General features: G+C 36.5%; 1 protein-coding gene across 19 annotated transcripts in view; it reads right to left on the reverse strand.

Moving 5' to 3' along the window:
* LOC129568538 (sodium channel protein para) overlaps positions 1 to 19,761 on the reverse strand; it is a 79,101-nt gene that overhangs the window by 21,073 nt on the left and 38,267 nt on the right. For all 19 annotated transcript variants that reach the window (XM_055446555.1, XM_055446554.1, XM_055446556.1 and 16 more), the window contains 6 exons: positions 13,668 to 13,823; positions 11,378 to 11,583; positions 10,687 to 10,815; positions 5,129 to 5,433; positions 4,437 to 4,810; positions 1,993 to 2,289 (listed from right to left, as the gene is read on the reverse strand). In XM_055446555.1, coding sequence (XP_055302530.1) covers positions 1,993 to 2,289; positions 4,437 to 4,810; positions 5,129 to 5,433; positions 10,687 to 10,815; positions 11,378 to 11,583; positions 13,668 to 13,823 — 1,467 coding nt within the window. The remainder of the gene's footprint in view (positions 1 to 1,992; positions 2,290 to 4,436; positions 4,811 to 5,128; positions 5,434 to 10,686; positions 10,816 to 11,377; positions 11,584 to 13,667; positions 13,824 to 19,761) is intronic.

Consider the following 19,761-nt stretch of genomic DNA (forward strand, 5'->3'; position numbering starts at 1 on the left):
ATTATACAATAGAGAAGATCTAAACGTTTTTTTCTTATAGAATAAAAACGCGTTCAATAGAATCCATTTCGGACGGAATATGGATTAAAAATGAATATGTTCAATTCTTACAGCTTTCTTTCGATTTCAATTTCATTTGGAACTTGACAATTTCTTTGAAATGTAAATGAACTTCTGAGAAGTGAATCGGTGCATGCCGTGTTCAGTATGGTAACGCAAGTGTATTCATTTTGCAGTGGATTTTTGTGTCGGCATTTTCTTCGGGGGATTGTTAGACGATAGATAATCACTTTCAAGATGGCGCATATATAACCATTATGCTAATTAATTGTCGAATGGTATAAATTATGAGAGCCAATTGACTCGTTATATTTCTACTAAACATCAGATACATTTTGTGCAGCCGCGTCGCGCTGCGCCGCCACTTCTGCGGTAAAAATGTCTATGAATTAATTATTTAAATTGTCGCTTTGAAGAGAGCGAGAGAAAATAGAGAGCACCACACAACGAACGGCATTAATTATTGAAATTCCTACGGGTGACGGAATATTAATTAATTTCAATGCATATTTATTAACTCTTAACCACCGGAGACTATAGGCTTTGATATTTTTGTTTTGTTTTGTTTTTTTGCTCAACTATTACGCAATTTTTAAATGCATTCCAAGCAGCCAACGATTGAATAATACCATCGGGCATATATAAATGAAATGAGAAGGCGAGAGCAGTTGGTGCTATATTTTTCGATTTATAATAATCGGATTAAATTGATAGCTTACAACTAACAATGGAAATGTGCAATTTTTTTCCCATTTGCGACAACAATAAAATGCCATTTCCAAATGAAATCGTATTATATTGGGAGCATCCACAATAGTTGATTACAATCAACGGCGGACTGTGATGAAAAAAAAAAGAAATGCCAACAAAACCATCAATTTATGCTGACGAAATTGTTGACTTTTTTCCGATGCTACAAATTAGTTGCTCTTATTTGCCACAGTTAAATAGCTCCGCATATTCCTTTCAATTGTAATTCGTTGAACAATTGCAATTGAGAATAAAAAAAACGATCTAAAAAGCGTACCAAACATATCACATATACCGTTGTTCATCCATATATAATTTTTCGTTGCTATAATCGAAACAATGAGTTTTGGTACGAATTTTGATCTCTGGTTTAAATTAGCCCGCCCAAATGTATATATGTAACGCTGGCAAAAAATGAGAACGACGATTTAAAAATGGAATCAGTCGCATTTCCTCTGTTTTTTTGTTGAGCAATACGAATTAATTGAATGTGAAACCGTAACCATATTTCAAATGGTTGCGTTCTGATGACTGAGGCTTTTTTTCGGTAAGTGGAATCAATAGCATTGATAGCTGATGTATTGGCGAAAGGAAATTTAAAGGGTAAAAAAAGCTGGATCGATACATGGAATTTCCGATGAAGAAGCGGCGGAAATGAATCGATGTAGATATTTGTGCGGTCGAATGAATGGATTTTTGTGTGTATGTGTGTGTGAGTGAGAAGGAATAGGAATTGAGAATGCTACAAAATTGCGTGACAAGCAGGAAATAAACGGGAAAATGCCATTTCAATCAATTCGATTTTTATGATGAAACCATTCGAATGAGAAACGATTGTCTCTTGTGATAATGTCAAATGCCAGCGAATAAAAAGTGTAGCTGATTTGAAATAAGTGATATCGTGGACAGAACGCCCTAGCCGACTATCAAAAAATGAAAATGTGACACGTGTACGATTGATGTGCGTGAACAACTGTCTGACGCTATTTACTTATTTATTTTATGTTGAATAAACAGCATCGTGAACCGAATGCGTTCGGATATTATAGATGGTGTTTGTGCGTGTCTCTTGTGGAGGGATAGATTGTATATATGTGTGGGGGGTGTTTGAGTGTATGTGTATGTGTATGTGTTTCGATAGAAAATTGGTGCATGCAAAAGCATTCGCATTGCAATACTTACCGTGCTGACTTTGCGAACCTTAGACGCCATCGTGCCGGTTGATGGTGCAGTTGGTCTTTGCATTTCGCTCACCGACTCCAATCCTTCGCTACGGATTGACATTTTCTCCTTGTTGTTGTCATCATTGCCCTTCTCCTGTCCGACAAACAGCTCATAACTATGACATGAAAAATCGGATGGACTTTTCGCCATTTCCGGTTGATTCGCCGCATCAACTGCCGCTTGTGCTGCCGCTGCTGCGGCTGCTGCATGCGCCTCGATTTTGGCCTGTTTATTTGCAGCCGCCTGTTCAGCTTCCTATAGGAAACAAATAAGAAACATTTTGTAAAATAATTAATGAACTTTCAACGGTCATCCTCTAATATAAAATGCCTTATGACGTATGAATTGAATCGATATGCTATCTTTAGGCATCTAAAATGAAAATAAACTCCGAATATTTGATATTCGAATGACATTTCAGCTCGATTTACGTGTAAAGCAAATACATTGGCTCTAGGTTCATTCATTTGTTTATCCATGGTTTGGAAATGCTATTATTATCGTTTCCGTCTGAATTTGATTTTATCGATTTGAACTATAAGATTAATGAGTTCTGAAACTCGACAATGGCAAAGTTGTTGTATTGGATTGCCGTTAAATATTCATTAATTGTGGTTTAGTATTTTGCATTATCCTGTATTTGAACATTTCAACTAGTTTGTTACGATGTAGTTGTTTACGATTGATTGTAGTTGTTTACGATTGTTGAAACCATTTTGACAAAACTTTCTCCAAACATTTCCTCGTTTGACGCATATATACAGTCAGTCAAAAAACTATTCGGCCACCTTCGAAATTTTTTTTCTTTCGCATTTTTTTGTGCATTTAATCATAAAAACCGTAACTATTTTTGTTTAACAATTTCATTTGTTATTTAATAAATTTGAAGTATTTTCTATATTATTCATAGCAAATTTATTATATTGTACAGTGTACACATTTCGGAATATTTTTGAGAGGTTTTTTCTCGCAACCCTCAAATTCGACGCAAAAAAGTATTCAGCCATTCATCGATTTCATGATTTATTTCTATTGTTTTGACATTTATCGATGACAAATGCCAATTGAATTTTCTAATATTGTGAAATACAACTAAACTGTCACTTAGTTGAATGTATTTGCGCATTTAGTTAGCTTGAAAACCGCCGAATCGATGGAAAATGGTGAAATCTAAAGAAACGACTCTCTTCGAGGAGAGAGAAATCATCATACAAAAATAACAAAAGTGAGCAAAAAACGCTGAAATATGTTCAAAACCACGATCAACCATAAACTCAATCATCAAAAAGTATAAAACAAGTGGCACAATACTGAACAAAACAAGATCGGGCCGGCCGTCGAAGATCAGCGATCGGCTGAAAACGAAAATATTCCGAAAAATCAAAATAAATCCAAAGGTTACGGCGCCAAAAATTGCAGCAGACATCGCTGGCACTGACAATGTTGAAGTTACACCGCAAACAGTAAGAAATGTTCTGAAAAAACATGGGTACAATGGTCGGATCGCACAGAAAAAATGTTTGGTGAGTTCAGCTAATAAGGCCAAGAGTTTGGAATTCGCTATTCGTCATGCAAACACACCTCAATCGTACTGAAATAAGGTGATGTGGTCGGATGAAAGTAAGTTTGAAGTATTTTTATCGAATTTTCGAGCTAAAGTGTGGCGAAAACCCGGCACGGAGTTACAGCCAAAAAACCTAACGCCAACCGTGAAGCATGGCGGCGGTTCCGTGATGGTGTGGGGTTGCATTACTGCTTCGGGTGTCGGAAAATTGGTGTTTATCGATGGAAGAATGTACCAGTATGTGTACAAAGGCATTCTTCAAAGAAATCTGTTGTCAAGTGCTCGTGAGTGCTCGCCAATTGAACATTGAGCCCGACTTTGTGTTCCAGCATGACAACGACCCCAAGCACACGGCAGGAAGTGTGACGGAATGGTTGTCCAAAAAGATCGAAAATGTGCTTGAAATGCCAGCCCAGTCACCTGACCTCAATCCTTTTGAACATTTATGGGACCATTTGGATCGAAAAATACACCAAATCAGCATCAGTAGCATAGCTGAGTTGAAAGCCACGATTGTATCAGAATGCGCCAAAATCCCAACGACTGTTTTTTGTGTCAAATTTAACTATCTCACTGAAAAACGTCCCAAAAACATTCTAAAATGTGATTAATATTTTAAATATGCTATTAATAATAAAGAATATACTTCAAGTTTAATAAATAAACAAGAATCGAATTGACTTTGAATAACTATTGCACAGAAATATGAAGAAAAAAAATAGTTTACAGGTGGCCGAATACTTTTTTGACTGACTGTACATGTTAGTGTAGCGCTTGCAATATATTCCACTGTAAAAAACAAAAACAATATCCAATAAAAAAATCTTATGAAACGTACTCTGAGCGCCTCCTCTTCAGCGGCTTCTTCTTCTTCGGCTTTCTTTTGGAGTTCATCGTATGACATGGCGACAATGGCCAAGATCAAATTCACAAGATAGAATGAACCAAGAAATATGATAACAATGAAGAAAAGCATGTGCCAGGGTCCGGCAGATCTTAAGACTAATTGGTACAAATTTTCCCAGTAATCTTGTGTCATCAGACGAAAAGCGGATAAAAACGCCCAACCGAACGTATCGAAACTGGTGTAGCCATAATTTGGATTTTTCCCATAGCCTTGAATGCAAAAATAGCCTTCCGGGCACGTGCCTGCACCCGATGAATTACCGCATAATGGATATTCCAGTGCACCTTCTTCTTTGAACCAGTTCGCTATGGAGAGCAGAAGAAAAGAGACAGAGCAAGAAAAAATGGAATGTCTTTAATGAGTTTGTGTTCCAAATGTGGTTTTACGCAGTCTATGACTAAAATCTCCTAATGAATCTATTAAGACTATGTTAATTTTTGTTGTTCTTGTTTGTTATATTTGAGTAAAAACAGAATCTGCTAGACAGATTGTTCTAAATGTTCTACGGAAAACAAACTACTTAACTTTTCTGAAATGGAAATTACACACGCACATTGTGATTGTGACAAAAACTATTTTTGGTATAATCAAATGGTTTGTCCAATGGAACAATGTGTACTTACTGTCATTTTTCATAAAACTTTCCCAATTTTCATCGGTTAAATTGCCCCATGAGCCGTCCAATGGAAACTTGCGTATGCATTTTTGCGTTAGCACGCCCATGTAAATTTGCAGGCCCATCAAAGCGAATATCGACAACGAGAACATCGTTAAAATTATCACATCGCGCAGATTTTTTACCGATTCAATAACAGCACCAACGATGGTCTTCAAACCCGGTACAATGGCTACGGTTTTCAAGGCACGCAATACACGAAATGTACGCAACGCCGCTAAATTACCCAAATCGATTCCCATTGTCACATAGCTGTCATCGGTGTTGGTCATGGTTCGCAGAGAGTGTGAGAGATAGAACGCCGTAGCAAATGATCAAATGTTCGAAAAGTAAAGTCAAAATCGGACAAAAAATATTTGCAGGACAAGCGAGAATAAAACCGATTGATTTGTTTTTTTTTTGTGCATGACAGTTAGAAAAGAAATAACGGAAGAAAATCAAAATCAAACTGAAACGAATGCAAATGAATAAGAGAAACCTGCAAAAAACCCTTTCTTTCGCTCGACTTGGCTTATCCTGTGCTCACACTCCTATTCGATCAACCTCATCTAATTTCATTTCAGAATAGCAAAAAATGGTGTGTCTATACGACTTGCAATTTATGTCAAGAAGCGATTTCTTCATCGACTACGATGCCATTAAAGTTTGAATGTGAAATAAAACACGTTTCAAATGATAACTTATAACTTTTTGAATTGCATTGGAATATACATCGTTTACCATCGTTTTAACCACTGGATGCCGAGTGTTGAAAACGTGCTTCATCGAGCGAAAAGTTAGTTGCATAAAAAGGAATCCGGGGTTTTTGAATTGTCGATGTCAGTCATCCACTTGTTTTGGATGCATTTTGTTTCAAAAGCTATCCCAATGAGAGTGCTGACATTTCCGCGTACGCTGCATTGTAGTCTGTTCATCTGTCGCATGGTGAAACCATGCTATTTAAAAGACTTCTACTTCCCCATTATTTGTTTCATCAACATTTTTCATTTTTCCTTGGGTTCAAAACAGCAGCGAATCGGAAACAAAAAAAGCTCACACATACATACATAGAATAGCGAGAGAAAAAAGGAATCCACACAGCAGTGGAAAAAAAGAATCAAATGAAACTCTTAAGTGGAAAAATCTGTTGAATCTTTTTGTATTGGGTCTCTCTTTCTCTCACTGTGTTTGGTGTTCTAGCGCCCATTGAATTGTCGCGCGCAAAAGTAGTGCATTGAATCGATTGTTCGGCGTACTCAAAAAAGGAAATGTGTTTCATAGAAGAATCACAGCAACAGCAGCAGCAGCAACAACAACAACAAAAATGCCCAAGCTCAAGTTATTGTTTGCACTTTCCATTGCCTCGCGACTTGTTCAAACCGAAATGAAGCTGGTTTCTTTTTTTCTCCATTCTTCCACCCTGCTTATGTATGTCTGCCTTTTGCCATGTGACGACGGCAAGGGGCTCAAGTGTATGATGGTACTCATCGTCATCCGCATTTTTAAGCATTGAGTGGCAACATTTGTTGTGGAGGCAAGTGGAAACGTATTGCTGTAAAGTGTATGTGCAGTCGTGTATGTACATTGTACACCAAAAATGCCACACAATGCACGAATCAGCTTACGAGCAAGCTGAAAGCATGCTTGTATACGTATTTGAGAAGCGTTCCACTGGAAAATCGAAATGCGAGCGAGAGAGAGGGAGAGAAAGACTTTTTCATTTGAATGCCATTCGCTTCATTTTCATGAGCTAGCATTTTTCTCTATAGATTACAGACAAATAGAAATTTTTCAGTTCGCGTGCACAGTGTGGAAAATCGATTTGCCGTATACTGCACACACACACACACACACACACACACACACACAAACCGTGCGAATGAAGAAAATGCAATCTCACACACATTCGAGATGGTAAATATCCATCAAAAACTGCTGCCGATCGTGGAACATGAGAGTGGTAGAGGAGCGAGCGTACGGTGAACGAAGTAGGAAAAAAAATAAAGTTCCGTGGCATAGTAAATTTTGGGTGAGGTCGCAATGGTTGTGAGGAAACAGCAAATAAAATCTACGAATTGGGTTGAATGTAAGCAAATAAAAACCGAGCATTCCACACCACGTTCGAACTTTTTCGACCTCAAACAACCGAGGGCATTTGGAACATCATACTCTCTCTTTCTCACTCCTTTCGCCATCCATTCTTCCTCAATCCCGGGAATGATTTTCCAATCGAAGATTCTCAACTCCCACATCGTTTATAAATGGAAAAAATTGATAAAAGACACTCAATTAGAGCACTAAAATTATTAATGGTTTGTTGGAAGCGAAAATAGATTTGAAATGGCGTATTGCAATTAATTGGAAATCGGGTTTTCTTCATTCGCTTTCGCGTGCTAAATGCAAACCTGTGACCGGCAAACAGGCGGCATGCACAATTTCAAATTGCAACACGAACATATAACAGGCTAGATAATTATACGGTGCTTGCTTGCATTCGATATGTACCCCAATATGAATGTGCAATGTGCATGTGGTTGTGTCTATGTATGCTAGTCACACAATGAAATATTGTTTGAATTATCCGGAGAATAATATCCGCACAGTGAATCAATTGACAATTTCATTTGCATGCCATACGACCGACGTTCGATTGAAATGCCAGAAGCCTGGATAAGCATTCAATCGGAATAATGTAGGCCACTATTTCTGCAGGTAAAATTAACGTTTGCTCACATTGTCCTGGGTCAGCATTCAACTAGTCATTTTCCGAAGGTAAAGAAGAGCAAAGAATGGAAAACCTCCGCACTTCAAAACGTGTTACGGTGAAAAGAAGCAAATGCGATGGAAATTCCATTTCATATTAGCTCCATCAATTAGATTCATGTTGAACCAAAGAACATTTTTATCGCATTTGATGAAAATCTATTTTCGCGGTTCATCTTCGCCCTTTCGGCCAATACCAAATAGAAACTCCACACTCGAATCTACAGCGAAAAAAGCGCACTTGCCACTCGTTGCTCGAGTAAAATGGACTTATCGATTTACCAATAAAAAAAATATTTTGTAAATTGAGACATTCACACCGAATATTGATAAAAAAAATTCAACCACTGTTTAAAAATAAAAACGCACATTCCCGAATAATTGAAACCTTTTTCAGCCGAATTCTTGCTCGAATGAGGCCCATCGCTTCTATTTTGAAAGCATTTGCGGCGCTTTCACACGGGTTCGATTACATTATTGCCGTACGTGTTAATCCTTTTTATTACGTTAAAGTTGAATTTAATTTTATGGAGGGACTGGAAAATATAGGTGTATACGAGTACAAATGGCGTTGAAATTGAAACTCGAAAAAGGCAAAATACGCAAATTTTCTTTGGATTACACATTTAAAATCGTAAAAATAAATACAAACACTTAAAAACAAGTGTAATATGATTATAAGCGGCACACGTATACACAATTGGCGACTTAATCTGTGCGTAATTTAATGAACGTACGTGTGCAAAAAGAAATCCAAGAAAAGAGACGCGCCACGTTGCCACATCCAATAAATTAATTAAGTGCTTCACATTCAAATTCTGAGAGAGTAAACGAAATAAATTTGATATAATGTATTTATAAAAATGTGTTCTCTTCATAATCTTAACGTAGCTGTTGGTTGATTGACTTTTTTTCATCTTCAAATACATTGCGCTCATAGTCGCTGCGTCATTAGCCATGATTTTTTTTTGCTTCCAACAAAGGAATTGCTTTTGAATTTAGCATTATTTCGATGAAATCCCCGTGTTGAATTTTTGTATCTATCAATTACCATACACAAAGTGGCAGGAAAAAAGATCAGGCAATGCAGCGGTAGCAATTTAGCACGTCTTAGGATAAAAAAAGAGAATTTTTCGTTCGATCAAGATATTCTTGGAGAACGGTTGCCAAGGATTTAGTTTGTTTGAACACTTCCAACTATCGCTATAGCGTCAAGACTCGTCTGATCCACGGCAATGATCTTTTTGATATACTGAGCATTTTATTTGGCTTCCTGTATTTACCCTGTCTTGCGCGCCGTCGTATTTCATAATAAACTTTTCATTTAATAATAATCATCTATATATTTACATAAAGTACATGGACTGCTGAGTCACTCTGGGTAATTCTTTTTCATCATCATCTTCTTCTTGTTCAACGTCATCGTCGTCATAATTTTGTTTTCTGCTACACAAAACACGGTTTTGTAAAACTAATACATCAGGAACTGATTATTATGCTATCTCACTATGTATACGTTGTATATGAGAATACTTATGTGGTTAAATTCTAAACGAAAATTGCTCCAGTTATTCTCTGCAATTTCCAACATTGACTTCTACTAATTGAAACGATATATATATATATATATATGGTTTGATAAATTATCAACTGTCTAAACTCTCTATGTTGCTATCGATTATAAGGCTTTTGTGTCGAACTATAACTTTCTAAATTGAATTTAGTACTACAATAATAATCACAAATTGTTTCATAGAAATTCCAGTTTGTTGTTGTTACATGTTCAAAAGAAAAACCGTTCGGAATAGTTTATGTATCAAATTATTCAGATTGTGTACATGTATACTATGTTGCTGATTCAGCTCTGGCACATGGAGAAATCCTAGATGAAAAATGTGTCAAAACCAGATATTTTTATAAAAACTTTTGGGTCATCAAACATACTTTCATCACCTGTGCACAACGGCACAGCACAATGTCACGAATCGAATGAAGTGGCCAACGTGGCCAATCCAATTTCACATACATACATCTGCATATCTATTCATTTCATTGTTTACAAATGTACATAGAGCACCATAGCAAATTGGCGATCCAGTATGAAATCACATTGTTGAACGCTTTCTCGAATTCCGACCCGATGACATGGATGGTCGAACCATTGGAAATTATGCAAATCATACAACTCACTGACTAAGCATTTTGAAGGATAAAATTCAATCAAAATTGAATTTCATCAACTGAATGCAAACCATTTGGTTTTTGTGAGGGGGAGTTCTTTGTTGAAATTCATGCCCATTGATTTCTTCGTTGTCATCATCGTCGTCTTCGACAATGAATACAGAACCGACAGGTGGACAGATTTAAATTTAATTTCAAACAATTCGTAATTAATGCTCTCACTTTCTCTGCGTTTGTCTAATCTAAATATTATTACAAAAGACGGTTTAGTCTCAAACTACTTGTAGTTAAAGTAGACCTCAAATATCTAGGTTATATATTATGATTAATGATTATGTCGTCTAATCTATCTATAGTTGAGTCGAGTATACGGGAAAATCGGCTATAAACAGCAATAATAATAATGATGATAATAATAAAATCAAAATGAACATAAGAACTACAAACGGAAAAATTGAATAAATTGATTGTCTGCTGATGTAACTCTAGAAGTTACAGTCATCAATACAATCGCTCTGAATAAGGGAAAAAAACGCAAACGTGAGAATTCTATTTATAAAGAAGATGATATTGGATACTTACGCTAATGTTATTACTACGAAATCCAGCCAATTCCACGCATCACGAAGATACGTGAACGGAGACAAAATGAAACCGCGAGCCATCACTTTAACAGCTGATTCAAAAGTATAGATTCCGGTGAACACCACCCTAAATACGAAGAAAAACAAAATAGACGCAAGAAAATTTATCTTTTTGGAAATTCCATTGGAGAAAAAAAAACGCTTTGTTTACTAGTTGGTTTGTACACGAAAAAAGAAAAAAAGAACCAAAAATTACTTCCAAATAAATAACTGTTAATCAAAGCTGCAAGCTGTAGGAGTTCCCATTAACATCAGTTCATAAAGCCCTTGAACTTTTTAACCATAAAATCAAATGTCAAATGTTTCACTCGTGCACAAAGAAAAGAGGGTCGGTCTCTTGTTGGTGATTCAGCGCAATCCTTGAGAAAACACCACTTCATTTATGTAATTAACGCTTAATAATGATAATTAACTCTATTCTAATTGCGATCAATCCAACATAATAGAAATTCTCTCTCAATGGATCGTGATGGATAACTCTCGCGCGTCGCGAGTGAAAAACAAAACAAAACACAAAATATATGCACGCTTCGTCGAAAAATCGTTCGTTGGTGTTGAATAAAACGCGTCGAGAATTCAAAATTGAAACCTTAATGAGGGAGTTAACATATATTCACAAATTTACTTACTCGGTTGATTCGACGTTTGGTGTTGTCGGCATTATCATTAATACACAATTTGTGAGAATAGTAAGGATGATGAAAAGTGAAAAGAATTGATGTACTAAAACATAAATAGCTACACGACGAATTGGATTAAACGGGTCAAGTAACCACATTGCTTTTGTTGCGGAAAAGCGAAAAATATCCTTTCCTTTGCTAACAACTACGAATGTCTGGAAAAAGAGATGAACAAAAAACAGATATTAATTTGAAAATTCATTCTAATGCAGAGTGCGTTACTGCTGGCGCTTTTTTTACACGTTTTCTTCTATTCATTTCGATGCTGTACTAGTCTCCATTAAAAGTATTCGACATTTTCTTTTTCTACTATGAAAAAAAAACAAACAATTAGCATAATGTATTTTGTAAGCAATGGGAGACGCAAATAACCCATTCATTTTATTTATCGAATTCCAGTACAAATGCAAATGGGCTGAGCCAGCTGCCAATTAAAATTCCAAGAATGATTTTAAAAACAATGACACTACAATTAAAGCTGAAATGCGCAACAATTGCTTTGGTTTGGCATTGAAATGCACTTAACTGGTGCTTAGATTCTATTTCGGTGCACATTGGGGGAGGCAACTGGGGAGGGAATTTTCCAACCGAATCAATTTATTGCCATTGTATTGGTGAATCTGTGTAACGGAACTAATAACATTTGCACATGAATTTGTTCGGAATTTCAAATAGAATAAACAAGTCATTGGGCGAAATAATTTCCCGTCTCAACTACTCGTTTTGTGACGTCAATGTAACCAAATATTTATCGATTTCACTTTTGATTTTTGCAACAAACATGCAACAACTTGAATTGTAGGCATATTAATATTGGAGAACATGTCGGCAGAAACAAAGAACGCTTACATCATGGAATAAAATATTTATGGAAATCTATGCAATAGGAATCAGTGTATACAGTGACTGTGTGAAATAACCGTCGTTAAAATCAACGTGGCAACGACAGAGAAGTCAAAGTTTTTACATTCCATCGCTGGTATATTATGCAAAGAAAAATGACTTGAACGAATTGAATTCATCGAGAAAGAAAAATTATGATTTGATCCATTCTTTTATTATGGCAGTGGAAGTTCAATGGTCACAAGCACATCAAATGCGTAAGCTATATTTCGCGTTGTCGAACAGCAGTATAGCACAACGCTTATGTATATTTTACCATGATGAGATCTATTGTGCAATTGAAACACGTAATCGGAAGGGTTGAAATCTATTAATCAATCTGGAAAAAAAAGTTGAGGTTTTTTCCTTTCTAAATTGAATGTCGAATTTGTGTGCATTTTAAAAGCCAATTGACTGAAAGCGATTGTTTTGAAAATAAACAACAGCGGAAAAAAACTGTCTTCTCATCGGCATCCGTTGAGCAAACGAATCTTTGCGAAAACCATGTAATAGCAATCCGAAATGCTCTGATCACATTATCAAAGTAACAATAATGTAAAGCGCGTCTGACGCTCTGCATACCCACGTATACACATAAACAAATTGGCACAATTCACATTTGGCTTTCCATTAGATTGGGAAACTACATGCGATGCCCTTTTTTCTTTCCACATTTTTGACTGTGCGAAACAACAACAAAAAAGCGCTTCGTCAAGCTGTTGTTATTGTTGAATCGGATCAAAACGAGCTGGAAGAAAACAAACGAACGAACGGACGAGTGAAAGAAAAGAAAATAATAAAGCAGGTCTCTGCATTTCAATCAATAAAAATGGTAACATACATACACAAATTATTCGTGACTAAATAACACACGTTCGCATTGGCATATGCCGTTGATGCGAACGAGCGGATCACTCAAAATTCATTATTCAGCACATACATGCCCGAAAAATCCACATTCATTGTGAATGTAAACCAACCAATAACACTTTCATTCCAATTCACCGTCCACAGGCACAGAGAGAAAAATAAAGAAATAAATTCGAAATGTTAAAACAAAATGGTACCCGAAATAGTCTCCAGAACCGAGCGCGATGACATAAGCATAAATCACATGCACACGCACACACACCCATACATGAGTATGGTTAAGGAACAATGCAAAAATTACGATGCAGTAGTCGTAACACTTACGTGCGCTTAATTAGGAAAATTTCGTTTGCATTTGTAATTTGGTGTAAATGTGTGTATGTTTTGAATGAAAGCAAAAAAAACTAACGCCAGCAGTTGATTTTCAAGTGAGAGAGAAGGGTAGTGTATTATAGGAGGGGGATAGAGAGGAAACAGTTTAACTTACCAGTTGATTCGAATAATAATTGTCGATATCCTCGAGCGGAGTGGAGGCCAGTTCCGGTGGAAATGAGGCCTGCAATCGAACAGGTATTGGTGCACCCTGTTCGAGAGTAGGATCCGGTTGTGGGCCTTCATCTTCATCGTCGTCATCATATCGGATCTATAGCAATCGAATGCCGTTCACAGTGTACAAGGTGTGAAATGATGAGAAGAACAAATTGTCATTAGTTTTCAATGGAAATTCCAATGCAGTGGTTTGCACTCGACAAATTGTATACATAATAATAATACAACTGAAAATAAAATTGAGCTCTTGTATTGTTGGATTTCGAAAGCGCAACATTTTAAATCTCCAATTGTTTTCAATTCACAAACATAATACAACGATAAGAGAATTTGCTGCACACAATTTTACAGATAAAATGCGGATATTTCATTGTTGTTTTTTTGGTGTATAGAGTGGAACAACAGCCCACAAAGCACACAAAGCACAATACATAAAGCGGAAGCAAAACAACACAAATCACGTCTAAAACGCAAACAATTAGTAGGTGGAAAACTGAAAATGATATAGATAAATAGAAAACGGCAAACATGCACGGAAGAGCACTGGTATTGACATGCAAAAAAATCAACAACAACAAAAACAAAACAGAAAAGAGAAAACGCTACAATTTTCAAAAGTGCATTATAAATAAATGCTAGATTCTAACCAGAAAAAAACGGAAGTTATTGATATCAAAATTTCGATGTACATAAACTAGTTATTACAACCGATGCCATCCGTAATGGCGGAGACCTTCAATAAATCTAGCTAAAAGTAAACATCAGCGGTGACAAATTGATACCAAGCCTGGCATTGACGCAAATTTTTCGATACATTGACACAGCATGAGCGGAAAAACAATAACCAGAAAGCGAGAAAGAAAGAGAGTGAGAAAAAGCCCATTGGAATTCGTCCATCACATAAGGCGGGGAGAGCAAAAAAAAAATCTGAAATTCACGTCGCGCCGGGGAATGCTTGCCAAAAGTCATTTTTATTCATTCCTTTCCCAGAGAAAGAAAACAAAAATTCAAATGACTTTTCAGCCATGTTTTTCGTCGCTATCATTGCTGGCGACATTACTGAATATTAATAATTCGCCCGCTTGGCAGTTTTATCCACACAACACACATAGGGAGAGAGAAAGAGATGAAAACAGAATGAATGTTGACGAAATGCCGTCTATTTTCGAAAAAGAAAGAATGTTGGTCTGCGATCACATTTAGCCATTTTCCCTCTTGCAATGGGTTGCCCCATAACCACGAACTGGAAAATCGAAAACAATATTTTTTGTTGTAAACCATTTGATAAGGTTGTTCTGTTTATCGTCGCAATTTCAATTTTTTTTTTCATTCACGTATCTGGACTTTGTATATCGTTGGTGGCATTCATGTTGCCATTCGAACGTAGTTTAAGGTGGAACACTTGTAAAACGCATATCGAGTTGCGTTTATTTTTGCTGAAATAATCCGAATGGCATACACATTGGATTGCATCCGAAGAGAACATCACTGAGCTGGATGCATTCCAAACAGTAGTCGAACGTGCCTAATCACACAACAAATGATACAATGCATACCGAAGCAGATGGTCAAAATAAATAAATTGTCCGATTTATTTCCACTTCTTTGAATCGCATTAGCAGTATGAATGACACTAATTCGGCCTCGACGTGAAAGCGTGCAATTGTAATCAGCACTGTGTGCGACCTTCAAGTCCTGTGAAGTCTTATACGTGGATAAATTTCAAAAAGTAACATCTCACTGCGTGATGAATGACATTGTTTTTTTTTTCAGTCTCAAGTTCGGGACAACAAAGAAGTGGGAGAGACAAAAAAAATCTGCTTGTTCAGCAAACGATATAAACCAGAAACTCCAAGAATACCAGTGGTATATTATACCACTGACAATTTAGAGAGGAAAAAAAGGGTCGCACAGCAACAAGAAAAATGAAATAAAATATTAAAATTGGCAAATTATGTAAATGAGTTTAAAAATGAAACGCAGAGGACGATGACATCCAATATAAAACTTTATTATGTACGATTAGTTGACGACCACAACTTTAGATTAAATGCAAATAATATCATGAATATTTACATTTTTTCTGTGGGATTTTGAATCGTCGCTCTAATAAAGAGATAACCGGACCGAAATTTTTTAATGGTGGTTGCGGTCGAATAAATGTCCATATAATCATCATTATAAACATTTCATTTGGAGCGTTTTATTGCCCCGCAATTTCTTCTGCTCGGTCTTTGATCAGTAGTTATATTTGTTTTGCCGAAAATACGATTCAGTTACTTGTAAGCCAATTGAATTAAAACTGATGAAAAACAAAGCTTGTAGACACAAAGTGAAAACATAGACGACGAAAACTGTAGAAACAAAAAAGGGAGAACATATACTTTTCTTTCTCTATCATTTTACAAGTTATTTCGAAACCAACTTGATGTATGACGTTCCCTGCTGAGTTCCATCGATTTTTTTTTCGATTGGACGTAACACAGACGACATAAACCACAATTTTTTTCGTTTCCAGAAAAGTAAAGCTCTTGTTAAGCAATTTATTCTTCAAACGTTGGCGCTAGAAATAAATTTCGATTCCGACGCATTCAATGAGTTTGGCTTACTTTTGGGAATGATTTAGGAGTCTGGTATGGAATATAACAATAAACTAAAATATTCCGAAGAACAGTAATGTTAGAAAGTTATTGGTTGCGCTACGCTATATTGAAATTCACCATGGATTAGAAATGGCTCCGGTTCGTCAAAAGTTTCAATTGGAATGTCAATATTTGTACGAAAATCTCCCAATTCGGATTACAAAATGCGGTGGTGACACAGGTGCTCATTTGACCTTCCGGTGAATGTGGCGATTTAGTTTATACGCGCACCATTCGAAATCCTAAAAATACGATTATTATCGACAATTTATGACAAAATATTTTAACAACATCGGCGCTGCAGGCATATTTGTTTTCCAAGCTTTGACCTTTTGAACCGTTCTAGATTTTGAGAAATCAAACTTGTTCATATTTTCCAAACGATAGTGTTGAATGTGATGTTCAATACCGCACGCATGTTAAAGGTTGTCTGCTCTATGTGAATAATAACAACATGAAAGTTTCCATTTTCATTCACGACTTGTAGTAACTTGAATATTACTGTAAATATATTTTCGAGAAAAAATACGGCGAAGGAAAAGTAATATTGATTTTTTATTTCTTCTGTTATTGATGACGCACCAATGATTTCAAAGTTTTTAGCTTGACTTTGATGAAATGTCCAAATCTAGGAAAATGTAACTTTTTTTTGTTCTAAAACAAAAAAATCGAAGCCATTTTATGGCTTACCGAAAATATACATCTATTGTAATGCTTATTCGCAGTACTTCAAGTGATACAGCACCGTTCATCGACCGAAAAAAAACATACTGTTTAGAAAAGCACCAGCAAAAACCCGGTGCAAATATACACTGCGTAGAAATCGCCGCAATGGCGACAGCAACAGATGCTCAACCACACAGATATACACACACATAAATATACTCTGGTATGATACCGTTTTCAAAAGGCCATTTCATCCTTCCACATTGGATCGCTGTGTATGAATCTATTTCAATCGTACCGCGTACATCTCGATTCGGACGTGAATTTTTTCCCATGTATTCTCGTTACATGGCCGTTTTTATGGCTATTCCCGGAGCCATAAATTATATTTTGAGCAAACAAACACATCCTGCATGACTGAGCAAACAACAATTTTTTTTTCTTCGCCAACGCAATTCAATTCCACTGGATAGATCGTCATCACACAGCGGTACAGACATCCGACTTTTGTTTTTATCGCTTCGATATCATGATTGTTTTTGTTTTCTAGTTTCTTTGTATCAACTGTAGTACATACTTTCAATTTTCACCCCTTCGGCAATGTCGTTGGAGCGACAGAGAGAGAGAGAGAGAGAGAGAGAGAGAGAGAGAGAGAGAGAGAGAGAGAGAGAGAGAGAGAGAGAGAGAGAGCGAGAGAGAGAGAGAGAGAGAGAGAGAGAGAGAGAGAGAGAGAGAGAGAGAGAGAGAGAAGAAGAAGCGAATGGTAGAGACGGTCCCATTTTGACACAGCGAAAAAAGTCATTAAAGCAAATATGACCGAAGGGAAAGCAATTTACGCGATGAATTGCTCGTAGACAACTAACAAATCGTCGCTTAAAACCGGGCTCAAAAATGAATAACGTCTTTTTATACATTTCCTTCATTTCGATGGGACATTTCATCTAGTGTATGTAAGCAACTTGCGTTCGAATAACATTACAACTAGTATTCGAAACAAACGTAAAAGCACAGATCTTTTGGAAAACCCAGAAATGAGTTGTGAGGTGCAATGTTACCTAGGTGTACAAATGATTTGCGCCTACGTAACACGTAACGATGCGACGATTGATATGGTCGAATAAATACATGTAGATAAAGTTCATTGATAAGGCTCAGACACGTTTCTAACCGAACAAAAGAATGAGAATTTCCTTTTTCTATTCCGTTGGACCTCCAATAGTATTCACACTAAATATTCCGTCGATTTTATTTACCAATCAAAGAAAACGCAGCATTTCGCATGAGCCGAGGAAAAGGTCAAATGGAATTATGGTGACTTAATATAAAAATCGTTAGGACTTTTCTAGTCGCCAATTCCAGATAAATGCAACGAATGAACAAATGTGAATTTATGTGCGAAACAAATCTTGGTTGATCGCTTTTTGGATCGGTTATTCGCGACGGGTGCGTAACACAACACAAATAAAATTAAGTTGTGCTCTCGTTTTTTTTTTGCTCGTTCCCTTTCGCTCTCTCGTTGCGTCGGATGCTGAGCCAATTTGCGATAATTGAGCCAAGTCGGCACCATATTTGTGCTTTGAAAAGCAAAAGTCATTTGGCACAATATTCAAGGGAAAATCGTTCATTTTATTTCCCTTTGGGTGCATTTAGCTCGTATGAGCGAAAGGATTTTCAAGTATTTTATCGTTAATTGCAACGATAAGTGGGTAAACCGCTTAAGCAAGTCGGCTTCGGTTTTGGGTTGGGTTGGGTTTTGGCTTCAGCTTCGGCAACAGGCAAACAAAACTAGTTTTCATTCTCGTTTTAACATAAATTATTTGGTTTCACAGTTCATCTTTGAGCCGACAAGTAATACAAACTCATTAAATTTAAATTTCAATTTGATTTCACGCCTTAGGATCGAAAAATTGAAAGATAATAACGAAAGTGCTGTGCCCATTCTATTATTATCTGGAATGCAAGCGAGAATATGGATTGAATGGGTACATTTTTTCCGCAACTTGATTGGTAACAACTGAAATTCGTTATGTAGCTATAGTTCGGAAATGGATGAATTCTTCAAAATGTACCATAGATTTGTTTTTTCCCCACTACATTCCGTTCAATCTTTTCATATTCACAATCGCAATGACACGGCATAATTTAGCGGGCAGTTCAGGCTCAAACGGGCAATTCTGAAATTAAAACGGGCAGCTCTGAATCGCGATTTGGGCAGTTCCAAAATCGAAGGAAATGAAGAAAGAATATAAAGAAAAACAAAGAAAATTTGAACTACACGCTGAAAACAGTCATGATTTTGGAGCTACCAAACTGTACACATACAGACAATAGGTTTCACGCGCTATCGAATGTGTGAATTCTCATTGATTGATTTTTGGTATAACTTTACTTATCATTACCGTACACATAGTGTAAAGGGAAAGTATAGGAACATGCCCCGAATTTTTTTTCTCGCAAAATTGTCTTAGATCATCATAAAAACTCATGAAACGCGTAGAAAACACATTTTTGAGACACTTTTCCGTTCGTGTGCCGTTGTCGTTGGCGTAACTCAAAAATCGAATGAGATAATCCAAAATTTGAAATTTCTAGAAGTTTTGTATCCGAAAAACTTCCCAAGAGAAACGGCCAATATGTTTATAGTCTATCCGCCAAAAATACACTACAATATATATTCACGCTTATTGGACGCCGAATTCAATATATATTCTAGTGTATATTCGG

Source organism: Sitodiplosis mosellana, unplaced genomic scaffold, assembly GCF_009176505.1.
Source record: "Sitodiplosis mosellana isolate CC-2019 unplaced genomic scaffold, AAFC_SMos_1.0 Smas_scaffold_20, whole genome shotgun sequence".
NCBI lineage: Eukaryota > Metazoa > Arthropoda > Insecta > Diptera > Cecidomyiidae > Sitodiplosis > Sitodiplosis mosellana.